Here is a 14584-nt window from a genome sequence, read left to right on the forward strand (position 1 = left end):
TCTTTCGGTCATGACCCAAAGCTCATGACCATAGATGAGGGTGGGAACGTAGATCGACCGGTAAATCGAGAGCTTCGCTTTTTGGCTCAGCTCTCTCTTCACCACGACGGACCGGTACAGCGCCCGCTTGACAGCAGACGCTGCGCCAATCCGCCTGTCGATCTCCCGCTCCCTTCTTCCCCCATTCGTGAACAAGATCCCGAGATACTTAAACTCCTCCACTTGGGGCAGGACACCCCCCCTGACCCGGAGAAGGCACTCTACCCTTTTCCGGCTCAAGACCATGGCCTCGGATTTGGAAGCACTGATCCCCATCCCGGCCGCTTCACACTCGGCTGCGAACCGCTCCAGCGAGAGCTGCAGATCACGATCTGATGAAGCCAAAAGGACCACATCGTCTGCGAAAAGCAGAGATGAGATCCTAAGGCCACCAAATCGGATCCCCTCAACACCTTGGCTGCGCCTAGAAATTCTGTCCATGAAAGTGATGAACAGAATCGGTGACAAAGGGCAGCCCTGGCGGAGTCCAACTCTCACCGGAAACGACCCCGACTTACTGCCGGCAATGCGGACCAGACTCTGACACCGGTCATACAGGGACCTGACAGCCCGTATCAAAGGGCCCGGTACCCCATACTCCCGGAGAACCCCCCACAGGGCTCCCCGAGGGACACGGTCGAACGCCTTCTCCAAGTCCACAAAACACATGTAGACTGGTTGGGCGAACTCCCATGCACCCTCCAGGACCCTGCCGAGGGTGTAGAGCTGGTCCAGCTTTCCACGACCAGGACGAAAACCACACTGCTCTTCCTGAATCCGAGGTTCGACTATCCGACGGACCCTCCTCTCCAGGACCCCTGAATAGACCTTGCCAGGGAGGCTTAAGAGTGTGACCCCTCTATAATTGGAGCACACCCTCCGGTCCCCCTTTTTGAACAGGGGGACCACCACCCCAGTCTGCCAATCCAGGGGAACTGCCCCTGATGTCCATGCAGAATAAAGCTTTTAAAAATAGAAAAAATCAGAATAAAATGAACAGAGCTGCTCCAACATGCTGCCACCTTGAATCGATTGATTCATTGATGGAGTCTCTATCAAATCTAAGTCAGGAATCCAGCTGAACCCAAAAATGTTAATATTACTTTCACTCAAAAGAAACATGTTAGTGAAAATTACTTTAACTTGATCTTCTTCTTCTTCTTGTTGTTGTTGTTTCACAGTCAGTGTGATTGTAAGTAACAATATTTAGACTACAAAATATACATTCTTTGGACCAATTTGAAAGAGGACATCCTGTATATATTTTATTTTGAAGTTGTTTCCGGGGAGCTCGTGTTTACCTCTTTGTTCTCTACAACTGTATCTTCAGTAAGAAAGAGGGAGAGAGAGAGAGACGGGCATTTGGGTCCAAACTTTTTGCGCACACGTATGGTCTGAAATTTTGCCTTCAGTTTTTTAATTTCACCTCCGGAGCTTAGCTGATCATGCGCAGCGAAGAGGACCGATAAAAAGTAAAAGTAAAGGCGCGCTGGATGTGACTCTCGTAAATTATGCGCCTGGCAGTGATTTACTGACAGGGAAGTGTGCGCCTCCGGGCTGCGGCCAATGTATGGTTGAGCCTGGAAGACAGAAGGTCTGTGATATATTCTGCTCGACGGGAACCGATTCACAGCCGTTGTGATGGATAGCCACATGTTAACATGGATGATGATGATGGTGGTGGTGGTGTGTTCGCAGAACTCCGCACCTGAAGGAGGTAACGAAACTGAAACCCTTCTTCTTTAAAAAACAAAACAAAACAAAAAAACAACTATTGTTCTCGTTTATAATGTTGACTTTATTATTCCTGAACGAGTAAAAAAATAAATAGACTTAGCTGAATACTTAGATTTCACTTTCGTATTTAATTTAAAATAAAGTGATCAATGATTTGTAACTTTTAGTCAGTGAACATAAATTGAGTTTAAATGCATTAATGACACAATGATGTCTGTGACTCCTGCCATTAGGAAGTAAAGCGCTCCACTAAATGGACACACTGTCTGTTCTGTGGATCAGGGTGGGGTTGATATTACTCCACTGTTCTCACTGACATGACATGGCTCCAGGTACAAGATTGAGAGTTGATGAAGTCCCACTGCCTCAGGCAGGAGGGGGTTCCCAAACCAGAGGGCATCCAGGGACCACACAGGCAGGCAGCGGATGGCCCCAAGTGCCCCGACAGGAATCAGACATACACTTCTCAGCATTACAGCAGGGGAGGATAGAACAGTCCTGTGCAGTGTTGTATAAAGTACTGAAATCTCAGAGTCAAGTAAAAGTACAAGTACCTCTCCAAAATATGACTTTGGTAAAAGTCGAAGTCACTGACTGAAATGTTACTTGAGTAAAAGTCTTAAAGTATCTGAAACTTCTTGTACTTAAGTATGGAAAGTACTGTAAAAATGGATGTACTCAAGTAATGTAATGAAAAGTACAAGTAAAAAGTAAAACAAAGCAAATGCAGGTTGAATGACATTTTTTATATTTTGGTAAACTTGTCAAATACACTTAAAATAATGTACACAACCAAGTGCAGGCAAAATTGAACCTGCTAATAGATAAACCTGCAGGCATCACTTAGTTAAGAAAATTAGGTGCTTTACCTATAGCACAAGGTTAACTTAACCTGCTTTACAACTGAACCAGCTTCTTAGTAAACCCTCCAGGACAGAAAATACAAAGTTTTTGTAAGCCTTAAGTTTTCCCTTCAAGTAAGGTCAGTGCTGAAAATGAGAAAAATAAATAGTACAGAAAATGCGGCCAACATGAAGAAAAAGAGCTGTTACGATTACTCTACTTCACAAATCAGTGAATCAGTCAATAGGTGGTGCACACAACTGGTCATTATACAAAAAAAAAAAAAAAACCCAGAAAACTTCGGAGCGGGGGGGGGGGGGGGGGGGGGGGGGGGGGGGGGGGGGGGGGTGGATGCTGCCCACTGACGCGGCTCAGGGATTACGTGACACGCAGCGCCGTGAGCAGTGCCCTACAATGCACTGTAAGCTATGTGATGTGTTTTGAGGCAATTGACCAAAATCCCGGACAATTTTTAAATTCCCCCCGGACATCTTTTTAGGTCTGAAAAGTAGAACATGTCCGGGAAAAAGAGGACGTCTGGTCACCCTATCACCAGCTGGTGGTTCCCCTGGAGCCGTGTCCGACGTAGTTGCAGTCGTTGTGGTCTCCGTCTCCTCCTCCATGTGGCTGTTCCTGATTGCGAGACTTGCTTTATGTTTAATGGGAGAAGCGAAGCAGGTGTATCCTATTGGAGGTGATGAACAAGCCCAGGCAAGTAGGCTACGGACGTTGTTTGGTAGCCTGCTTGCTACTTGCTAATCAGTAGGTGGGATCAAAACACTTCGTTTCTCTCTCTCGCTTTTTTGTAACGAGTAACTAAACCACACATTGAAAATGTATCGGAGTAAAAGTACGCAATTAAGTTCGGAAATATAGTGAAGTAAAAGTGAAAGTCATCAAAAATTTTCATACTCCAGGAAAGTATGAAGTACTCCAAAATATACTTAAGTAAAGTAGTGAAGTATTTTTACTTCGTTACTATACAACACTGGTCCTGTGGGAGAAATTAACTCAATAACTTATTGAGTTATTGATTAATATTGATATTAATCAATATTTGAGTTGATTAAACTCAAATAGAGTTTAATCAACTCTATTTGATTAAATCAAATAGAGTTGATTTAATCAACTCTATCCATCCATTCCTTCATGTTTTCTAAAAACAAGCAAACATGAGGACTCTACTTTGATTTAGTTTTAATGCTTGAATTTTCTTTCATTGCCAGTTGGAATGACCCACATGTTGACAGCTTTTAATTTCTAAACCAACATCAAAACAGCTGTGGTACTGCGACCATTAGTGGCTAAACTTAGCGGCTGTGACAGTTGTGGTTTTCTTAATGAGTCTGGATTTTTATAACTATGGTATTAGTGAGTGGGATCTGATACTTTGCTTCTGCATTAATAGAAACCAGATGAGATAATGAACTTGCAGTAATTATACTTCATCAGTGTATAGTCATACTATATATATAAAAACTTGTTTTCATAACAATCAAGATTGAGAGTTGATGAAGTCCTACTGCCTCATAAATTAATCTATTCTCTTGGGATTTTTCTGATTTTAGCATAAGCTGAGTCAGATTGGATAATAGCATCTATAAACAGAATTTTGTTGCCACTGGGTTTATGTCTGAACCGCTAGAAACACATGCATGAATTTAAACCTTTACTTTGGAGCTCTGGCTGCATGTTTAGGATCACTGTCTTACTGAAATATTAATATACTTATATTAATATTTCAGTTATGGTGATGACCAACCTTTACCAAAATTATTTATACATTTTATGTATATATTTCCATATACCGGGAAAATCACAAAGGACTCCACTCACCCAGCACACACACTCTTTTCCCTCCTGCCCTCTGGGAGGCGTTACAGAAGCCTACGGACCAGAACCACCAGGCACCTGAACAGCTTCTTCCCCACAGCTGTCACGCTTTTGAACGCCTCCTGACATAAAACATAAACTATAAGGACTGTACGCCCCTATCCTCTCATACAACAATAACACATGGACTATCCTCACACACACACACATCACGGACTGTTTTCTTCACTCACACATACAACCTGTAAATTTTATCTGCCATTATTTATCTTGTATTATATTATATACATATATAATCCATTCCCTAACATTCTTGTATATTCTGTATAATCTGTATAATCTGTGCATATAGCTCCCATATTTATATTTATACACACTATCTATATCTCTTTGCTATAACCCCTTATAGTCCATACATACATAGTCTTGTACATCTGTAAATAAATACTTATATCTCATAGAGCACTTCTGGATAGATGCAAACTACATCTCGTTGCTTGTACTTGTGACAGTGCAATGACAATAAAGTTGAATTCTATTCCATTCTATTCTATATCCTTTCAACTACACAAACAACCACACTGTTGGCATTGCTTCTCTGCTTCAGTTAAACTCTTCAAACTTTGTGCTGCATCACTGTCACATGACCAGAAATAATAAATAATAAACATCACCGACTCCAGAAACACAAACAGCAACAAGATGGAAATAAATATCAGCTCTTGATATCGGCCCAGTTTTACTCATTGGACCAATATGTTAAAAAAAAACTAATATCGGCCGATACCGATGTCTTTGCCGATTATATAGTTAATTCCTATTAAACACAGATACACTCTTGCCAGTTTTATTTAGGGATATTAGAGTAAATGGGGACTAACAACACAGGAACCACTTTTCCTGATTTTTGTTTGTTGAGAAAAAGAAAACTAGAATTTGATGAAGTTATGTTTGTTTCGTTTATGAAATTCACAGTACCTTTATCGTCCATGGGTCATATGTTTTGCTTTTCATATTTCCATTCATAGATATAGTATAAAACCATATTAAATATAAGAAAAATTTCATTTTAATGAGAATAACACTTCTATATAGTTCTGAAAATCTGACCTGACCACCCCAGGTCACAGCTGTTTGCCTGATTTTTTTCAAAGTCCTGCTATTGATAATAATTTAATGCTAATTTTAATTTAAAAATGATCTAAAAAACTTATACCAATAGATAATTTTGCAAGATGCTCAATATTCCTCATTTTAAGTTTCTGGGGGTTTTTTCATGTTGGAGATCTCATAAAATTACTATTTTATTCTCCTAATATTTGTACTTTATTCTGGTAATATTATGACGTTATTCTCATGAATAAGTAAATAAATCATAGCTCGGCTCTAATTTTCCCTCATAGAGTTGACCTATGTTCAAAATAGCTGTACAGCGCGCCTGCAAACCAAGATGGCGGCATCGCTTTGAACTATGGAAACTCAAGAAATACATTCATAGAAAAAAATTCATATTTTCCAAAGATTAAATCTTCAAAAACCATAAATTCTATTAATCAATAAAAATGAACTTATCAGCCAGTTCTAATTGAAATGATGTGTCTGATATGTCCCGTGGTTATGTGACACTGCTACCTGCATCAGCCACAGACAGTAAAGGGTCTAGACCATAGGTGTCAAACTCTGGCCCATGAGCCAAAGTTGGCCCACAGTGTAATTATATTTGGCCCACGAGGCAATTTCAAATTAATATTAGAGCCGGCCCGTCGGTATTATACATTGGGTTATACTACAAATCCCATAATGCTCTGCTGTTTTTTTGGCACGTCAATCAGGACAGAGGCAGACACGCATCTTCCTCTGTGTCAGTAGCACTTATGGTAGCGGACATGGATGTATTAGGAAGGTGGTGATCCGTCTTCTTGCGCACTCCTTCGATTGAAAGCCCCGGCGCACCCCGCATCCCCGGGCCTCTCCCCCAAACCACACTGCGACCTCAAACTACAGCTGTCACTGTGTTACTCTACCAAAAAATGGCAAAAAGAAAGACAGAAAATAGAACTTTTCTGGACAGGTGGGAGACAGAATATCTGTTTACATATGTATGTGAGCAACTTTTCTCCTCAGTGAAGATGACGAAAACGTCTCACAGGAGACGTCTGACTGACGAACATCTTTGTTCGATAATGAAGGTTTCCTCAGCTCAAACTCTGAGCCCCGACATTGATGAACTGGCATCCAAAAAACGATGCCAGATATCTGACTTGGCTGCATCAGAGTAGATCAGTGTGTCGCAAAATGAGCAATAAATACGTTTTCTATGCACCTTTTCTTGTTACTCCAAGGCCTGAATGGTTTATTCATAGTTTATTTAATGATTTATTCATAGTTGTTATGTTATTTTATTTTCAAATTTATTAGTCTGTGTACGAAGCTAATTTTGACATTTACCTCAGAAAGGAGGCATTCAATTTTTATTTAAATTTTTTTTAATATGCCATTTATATGTTTTATTATTATTTTTAGCAACTCAATTTTGCACGCCTGCACTTTTAAGTTATATAAGCCTTGCTTGTTCAATATTTATTGTTAAATCAAAACTTGTTTGGGTCCATATTAAGCACTGGAAGTACTGGAGTTAGTCCAGTTTGACATTTACCTATGCAGTCTAGAGATAGGCCAAATGACCTGAAGGATTGCTTTTGTTCTGTAAATAAGGCCATTACCTTATAAGTACCCTGGTAATGGCCTCAACGCATCTCACAGTTGCACAATTGTTCCTTAGACTTAGACTTAGACTTCGACTTAGACTGACTTTGTTGTCATTTTGCATGCACAGGGTGTATACAGAACGAAATTTCGTTGCATACGGTCACATCTCTCCAAAAACACTTCATGTATGCTTCAAAACTAAACTGACTAGTTGTAGGTATCATAGATACCCACCCCCAACATGGACTATTCATACTCCTACCTTCTGGCCTGATGGTCAACGGCCACATTTACAATTGAAGAAGAATGCTAATTTGAGCCATCAGAGTCGTCAGTTTGGACTCAGGGCCTTTTGGCACTGTTTCAGTAAATCTGGGGAGAGGTCGAAAACCTAGTACTCCTAAGATTCACTTGTTCAACCTTGGCCCGCGGCTTTGTTCAATTTAAAATTTTGGCCCACTGTGTATTTGAGTTTGACACCCCTGGTCTAGACAATATTGACTTCAGCAGATAAACCCACACCTGCATTTAGGTGGAGGCTGTGCGGGTTGGTAAGGACCAGCACACAGACTCCAAAGTCCAAACAAGAAGAGAGACGTAAATACTTCCTGAGCTGCATGGAGGAATAAAGGTGTGGGTGTGGATGGAGGGCATGTGGGAGAGGAAAGGCTGGTGCTGTGCTGCTTTCTCAGCCTTCAGCTCTAAAGAGGATTCAAAGAAAACTAAACCTCTGAAGACTTTTGTCTGAGCTTTCTTCTTATGAAGTCAAACTAAATGTAATTGCTGTTTCTCTCACATGATTTGTTTTTCTGAACCACTGGTCTGGCTGTTTTCCTTTGGATTAATGATCATTCTGAACGTCTGCAGCCATTTATCTCTGTTAGATTCAGTTCCTTACACTGTATATGTTTATATGTGTGAATGTACATGTGTATATGTCTACCCAGCATTCCTCTCTGTCTCTCACCTGGACCTGCCCTCTTCCCTCTGCACTTCACTCGATTTCATGTCTTTTATTTCCCTACAGTTTGTTTTTTTTTTCACTCCCTTTTCCACAACTATCCAGGAACTACTGTTCTGTTCACTGTTTATGTCAACTTGTTTTGAAAAAAAAAATCACCCTTTGGCTCATTCCTTAGCTGCCTTTCATTCATCGGTGCTTACTGGCTGCTTTGTTTGTTTTGAGTGCTGCTTATCTGCACATGTCGCTGTGGCGTTGATGCTGACAATATTCCCCATAAGATTGCTGTAATAGACAGCGTTTTTCCAAGGAACTTGGATTGTGAAAGGGAGGGTGTTCTGTGGCAGCCGATTGTGGAAAATATTGCAGGAATGAGAAGGAATCTCAGTGGAGGTTTATGACTATATACATAATTTTTTTCCTCCACAGTGCTGAACTGCTGCGAGGGTGACGTCCTCTTTCTGCTGGACTCCTCAGGGAGCGTGACATCCTATGAGCACGCCCGCATGCTCTCCTTCCTGTCGGAGCTCCTGCTCCCCTTTTCTCTGGGAAGGGATCAAGTGAGAGTGGGGCTGCTGCAGGTGGGTACCAAGCCACGCCTGGAGTTCAGCTTCAACAGATACAGTACCCAAAGTGGCCTCCAGGGGGCTTTGACAAACATCCGACCCCTGAGGGGGGACACCAACACTGTGGATGCTCTCAAAATGGCCAAGGAGTGGGTGCTGCGCCCCGGGACGTCCGATGGGGCGAGAAAAGGGCTGCCCAGAGTACTAGTGTGGTTGACTGATGGGGTGAAGCCAGGGGACGTGATTGGACCGATGGCTGAGCTGCGGGAGGAGGGTGTGGCGTTGCTGGTGGTCTCAACAGGGCACAGTAATTACAAGGTGCTGAGGGAGGTTGTGACCCCTCCTGTGGAAAACCACCTGCACTTTGTGGACATTGACGACATGGGCATCATCACCAAAGACCTGCGCGATGCTATCATTGGTGAGATTGCTACTGAAAGGTGCTCTTCTATTTTAAAAGCTTTAAGTTCAGCTCTTTGGCTTGTGGCTCTTTGGTTTTCTTCCATGACTATATAAGCTGTTGCAGCACTGGCTGCCATGCTCCTAAACCAGTCTCAAACTGCATTCCTCGAGGGCCAGAGTCCTGCAACTTTCACAGGTGGCATCAGTTACAAGATCATCACTAATCAATAAGTTAAATATAGGCTCATTTTCTATTTGACATTTGTATAAATATTTGCTGTTTGCAAACAAAAGTGTCGCCCCCTGTTTGTCATTAATGGAAATGCGGCTTTCTGACTAGCAACTTTTTTTCTCAAATGTTTTATTTGAAGTCTCCATTGAGGACCGAATACCAAATATAACAATATATTTACTCTCACTTCTTACAATGGCAGTTTCTAAGCTGCCTACCGTTTTACTGGAAGAACAAACATATTTAGGACTCAGAAAACTGTTATAAAATGTAATAATTAAGAACTTTACATAATTTCTCATTTCAAGTGAAAACTATATTTTGCAAATGTCACAATTTGTGTAAAGTCTTATTTTTATTCCAAAATTTAACACAAAAAATAAAGGCCAATCAGGAAATGTTTGCATGTTTGGAGTTAACCCCTCTTTTGCCAACTCAGTGACTTCCCTGCTATGTTTAGCAACATTTCAGACAAAAGAAACTGGCATCGGCCAAAATCAGAATCAGCAGTTCAGACTTTTTAAGGATCGTAATCTGTGATTGGCCAGAAAACTGCAATCGGTTCACCACTAATAATTTTCCTCTATTTCATTGAAACATATAGATATATGTTTTATTTTTGTGAACTAAAAAAGAGCATCAAACTGTAACCTGTCAGCTGATGTATTTGCTGACTGAAAATGTTTGAAGTTCTTAGTTTTGATGGTTTTAATGAATTGGGAGGAAAATTTGGATTTTGCTGCATTTACTTGCTGACAACTTCTCAGAGATGATTGAAGGAAAATTTACAGATTTCAGTTGTTGGGTGATTATTCAGTTATTACCAACATATAGAATGCTAACTATTGAACAAGTTATGTAAAATGAAATTACTTTAAGTCCACTGAGATTTCAATAAAATCCAGCTGTACTGAGACTGAGGTTGAAACCATACAGAAAACATCTAAAGGAATTTTTACCAAAAGTGTCCTTTAAACAAAACATTAACTGTTGTAGACATTTCTTTTATTGTTGGACCTGCAGTAAGTGCAGTGGGTTGCCAGTAAGGCATGGTGTTCCTCCAGTGTAAGTATAGACAGGATACCAGGACACTATGAGACTCCTGCATGTTTGAGACTCTCTGAAATGTGACCGGCTGATCTATTAATGGATTACTGATTCAACTTCCCTTCCTACGTTCTCCAACACTATGTCAGACATACATAAATACACAGTAGGGAGTTTGCCCAATTCTCAGGCTGCATTAGGTAACTGGCATATTACTTTGCAGAGCCCACTTCATAACAGTTTATGTTGCATACAGAGGATATGATGCACAGCATAAATAAAACCTGTGTATATGTAGGCGAAATACAGTAGTCCTTAATTGGCACAAAGATCTAAGCACATATATCAATGCTCTCTGTAGCTGTTTCATTGCTGACAGTTTACGGGTTGGTTATTTCAAGTTGTCTTATTGCAGGAGTAAAGAATGCAATTAGAAAGCAGAGCCTGTGTCTGTGGGAGGCTGTCTGAAGTCTGGACATATTTAGCTATCTGTTTTGCCACCTTCCTTGTTGACACTTATGACACTTGACCAAATTACTCCTAGCCCCTAAACTGCACTGCAGTACCAATAAAATCTCCTGGTTTTGTCCCAAACAGAGATAATCAAAGCTGAGCGCCTTCATGTACGAGACGTGTCCACCAACTCGGCCTCTCTCCACTGGAGGCCCGTTCTGTCTGGTCTGACGGGCCACTACGAGATTCGCTTTGGTGAAGTTTCAACTGGAGGCAGTGGTGGCGGCGGCGGATCAGGGACCAGTCCGAGCACCGGTGGAAACCAGTACCAGAGACTGATCCAGTCCACGCAGCTGAATAGCCTCAGACTGACTGACCTAAAGCCAGACACCACCTATTCTGTCAGCCTGATTCCAGAGTCTAACGAAATAACATTTAACACACTCTCCACCACCTTCACAACAAAGCCAGGTTAGATTGTTTCCCAGACTGTGTCCAGAAACGTGCACTGTTATTTTCTGCTACTGTTGAGCTAAGGGTGCCTTCACACCAGCTCTGTTTAGTCAGCTTTAACTTAACTCTTGTCCAAACGGTTTGTTTGGGGAACTAACTGCGCAATCGAACTCAAACACGGACCAAAAAAACTGACTCTGGTCTGCCTAAAAACCTTTGTCTCTGGTTCAAAACCGCTCCAAAAGCAGGAAGCGAACTATAGTGTAGGGTATTCTGGGAAAATATAACCAAAACAAATGCTAGAGGGAGAAATTTTTGATATCTTTTACTAAAAAGAAGCCTTTCAACTGCTAAAATCTGATGCTATGAGACTGTTCTATTTTTGTTTGAATCTTGTGAAGCAGGAAGTTGAGCTTATGTCTTCGTCTGAGATCTTTGTGTCTTTTCCTTCTTTGATTCTTGGTGCAGCGCCCCCACAGGCAAGGAGGGTAACAGGTTTTTCAAAGGTTCGGATCGTTTGACTCAGTGCTGTGTGAAAGAAAACCAAATCAGCTAAAAATGTAACAAATATTGTTATTTTTGACCTCAATAGAACTGAGTCGTCTGGACTATATGGTGTGAAAACATCCTTAGAACGTTTTTTGGACATCAGTCAGTATTTCTTACCTTTGAAAAAATGTGTCTACCATGATCATTTTTTTATTTTATTCTTGTAGTGGTTGAGAGTCCAGCTGTTGTAACAATTTCTGAGTCTGGGGAGACCAGTGCTCGGGTGAGCTGGGGCCCTCTTCAGCCAGACACTGTCACAAGTTACTACATTGAGTACTCCACCCTGCCCAGGGGCAATCTCCAGACCGTCACAGTGCGCCGAACACAGAACTCCACCCTGCTGAGAAACCTCCAGCCAGGGTCAACATACCTGGTCACAGTGACTGCCCGGCATGCCTCAGGAAAGCAGAAATCGATGTCAGTTAAAGTTTGCACACAAGAAGGTGAGCATTGAGAAGAGTTTGAGTTTGGGATTGAGTTTTCTCATGGTCTCTGGTACAGATTATTAATAATAGTTTTGACTATTATTAATAATACTTTTATGAATAGAAATTCCTATTTTATCAAATTTATCCTTCATATCCTCATACTGCAGTCTCAAGTTTAGTCCCAAAATTGCTGCCTTCTGTTTTTCAACTTCTCCAATCTTTTTGGTATAAAGCCTGACTAACTGCTAGGAGCTTTCTGTGCCCAGTGACTCCAGCCCTGGACGACCTCCAGCTCACCACCGTGGGAAGTGCTTCAGTGCAGGTGGACTGGAGGGGCAGCACAGCTGGTCTGAGGGGCTACTGGCTCACCTGGGAGGGGCAGCAAAGCTCAGCCGCCAACCAACTCTCCTCCCTTTACCTTCCACCCGATTCTCTGTCGACGCGCCTCACACACCTTCCCCCTTATGCCAGAGTTTGTGTGTCTCCCATTTATCGAACGGCAAGGGGGGATGGACTGTGTTGCACAGCACAGTTTCACTCAGGTGAGTCCAGAAAGACAAAGGTCATTTGGGTTATAAAATTAGCAATGTGACAAGTGTGACATATGAAAGACCGAAAATAAACTAGTGCATTGTGAAAGTGGAAGCAAAATAATAATAATAAAAAATAAACAGATAAATTATATAGCTATACCTATATACAGTATATACAATATATAATCACTTGAGGGAGTAATTCTCCCTAAAATGACAATAACTTAGACATATTTGTACATCTAAACACCCATGTAAATTAAAGCTGTCAGCATGTAGGAAAATTTGGGGTTTTTTTTCCCTTGATGATTATTTGAATTATGATTGCCTTTACATGCAAAACCAAACCAAAAAAACAGCACTGTTTTTTTTTTTATCTACATGGAGTTTAAATATGATCCCAATCGGTTGCAAATGTTTCTTTTTCTCCTCTCAGATGCTTGGGGATACGACTTCCAGTCGTAGCAGCCCTGCGTCACACGTGCACCTTACCAAAGAAGGAGGGAGGATAATGAGAAAGAATGCTGACTGCCTTCCATAATTCTTCAAAGTACCGCTCCCCCTCTGTGGACATGATCCAGAAGAGATGTGGTTTGGCTCATGGAGCAGGCACTTCATAAACCTGCCGCACATACTGACTGCAAAACATCTCAAATTCAAAGAAAAGTATTATCTGTCTTTATTACTGTCCGATCTGTTTGTCACCCGTAGATGATCTAAATTTCTTTGATCAAATGACCCAAGCTAGCAATGTGGAATATTTCAGCGGCCTGTTTTTGAAGACCCAGAGCAGGGAAGGCTGGGAATGCTGATGGCTTCTCTGGGATGTTTTGCAGAAGAGCTTTACAACATATGCACACCATGTGTCCAAATCTGCATTTTCTTTTATAACTCCTAACACCATGGGAACATCTAATACACATTTACTACAAATAATGTTGTACTTAAATCACTTTTCTTGCTCAACACATGCTTTAAGACTTTCATTGATTGCTTGTATGTACTCTGGGGAGTGCAGCAGGGTCACGTAAAAGTGAAGTTCTGAATAACAAAATCTTTTGCATTGCTTTGAGCTTTAAATACAAAACATTCACTCACTCTGGAACCAGACAGATGCAGCATATGAAACAGATGTGTGCAACTAAAAGTCACATTGAGTTGCTATCTATATATTGGTCTATAATTCATATTTATTTATCGAGAACCTTATAGGAACTAACAACTTTGAGTCTATATGGAGCTTCAGTTTATGTTTTTTGACTGTTACTGTTTTACAGCTTGTGTTTGCTTCCCCCTACTGTAAAGTCGTGTACTAGCTTTCTGCAGATTTTTCCCTGCATTTATTTTTTTGTTGTTTTCCATTTAAAACCTCATACAAGGTTTCAATAAACTTACTTAAAACATGCATATGAATGCTGCTGTCCATTCTTAATGTTGTAAAATAGGTTAAATACTTAATGTCGAGTATTACAACAGATCAAACATATCTGTTTATAAGCTTACAAAAATTTTACAAGGTAACACAACTTTACAAGTGAGGACTCGCTAAGCCTATCCTAGACAAGATTGGGAATGATAATTTATTCTCTTTCTAGCAGGAGTTTACAATTACCACTTTTTTAAATTTATCTGTGTGGACACTTGAGAATGATGTGGCATAAGTAGGAACGTCTCCCAAAGGGAGGCAAAAATATCTTTTTGACTCTTGACTGGTTCCATAAATAGGTTAAAATGATTCCTGGTATTACAAAGATAATCGTTTTCCCAATTTTACTCCGGTTTCTACCATCCAAAGTTTC

General features: G+C 41.0%; 1 protein-coding gene across 1 annotated transcript; it reads left to right on the forward strand.

Annotated features, from left to right (window-relative positions):
- The first annotated feature begins 1363 nt into the window (after positions 1-1363).
- Positions 1364-14190, forward strand: LOC102235068 (von Willebrand factor A domain-containing protein 1-like). The gene is made up of 6 exons (XM_023337334.1): positions 1364-1756; positions 8552-9109; positions 10967-11293; positions 11992-12267; positions 12519-12794; positions 13222-14190. Exons 1-6 carry the CDS (start codon positions 1681-1683, stop codon positions 13248-13250), a joined length of 1542 nt encoding a protein of 513 aa, XP_023193102.1. The 5' UTR covers positions 1364-1680; the 3' UTR covers positions 13251-14190.
- The last annotated feature ends 394 nt before the right edge of the window (positions 14191-14584 follow it).

This window comes from Xiphophorus maculatus, chromosome 1 (genome assembly GCF_002775205.1).
Source record: "Xiphophorus maculatus strain JP 163 A chromosome 1, X_maculatus-5.0-male, whole genome shotgun sequence".
Lineage (NCBI taxonomy): Eukaryota > Metazoa > Chordata > Actinopteri > Cyprinodontiformes > Poeciliidae > Xiphophorus > Xiphophorus maculatus.

Excerpts from the sequence above, each read along its gene's own strand:
- LOC102235068 (XM_023337334.1), top strand. The coding sequence starts at position 1,681 with ATGGATAGCCACATGTTAACATGGATGATGATGATGGTGGTGGTGGTG. Across the intron at positions 9,110-10,966 it reads CCTGCGCGATGCTATCATTG|AGATAATCAAAGCTGAGCGC; the intron begins GTGAGATTGCTA and ends TGTCCCAAACAG. Across the intron at positions 12,795-13,221 it reads CACAGCACAGTTTCACTCAG|ATGCTTGGGGATACGACTTC; the intron begins GTGAGTCCAGAA and ends TTCTCCTCTCAG.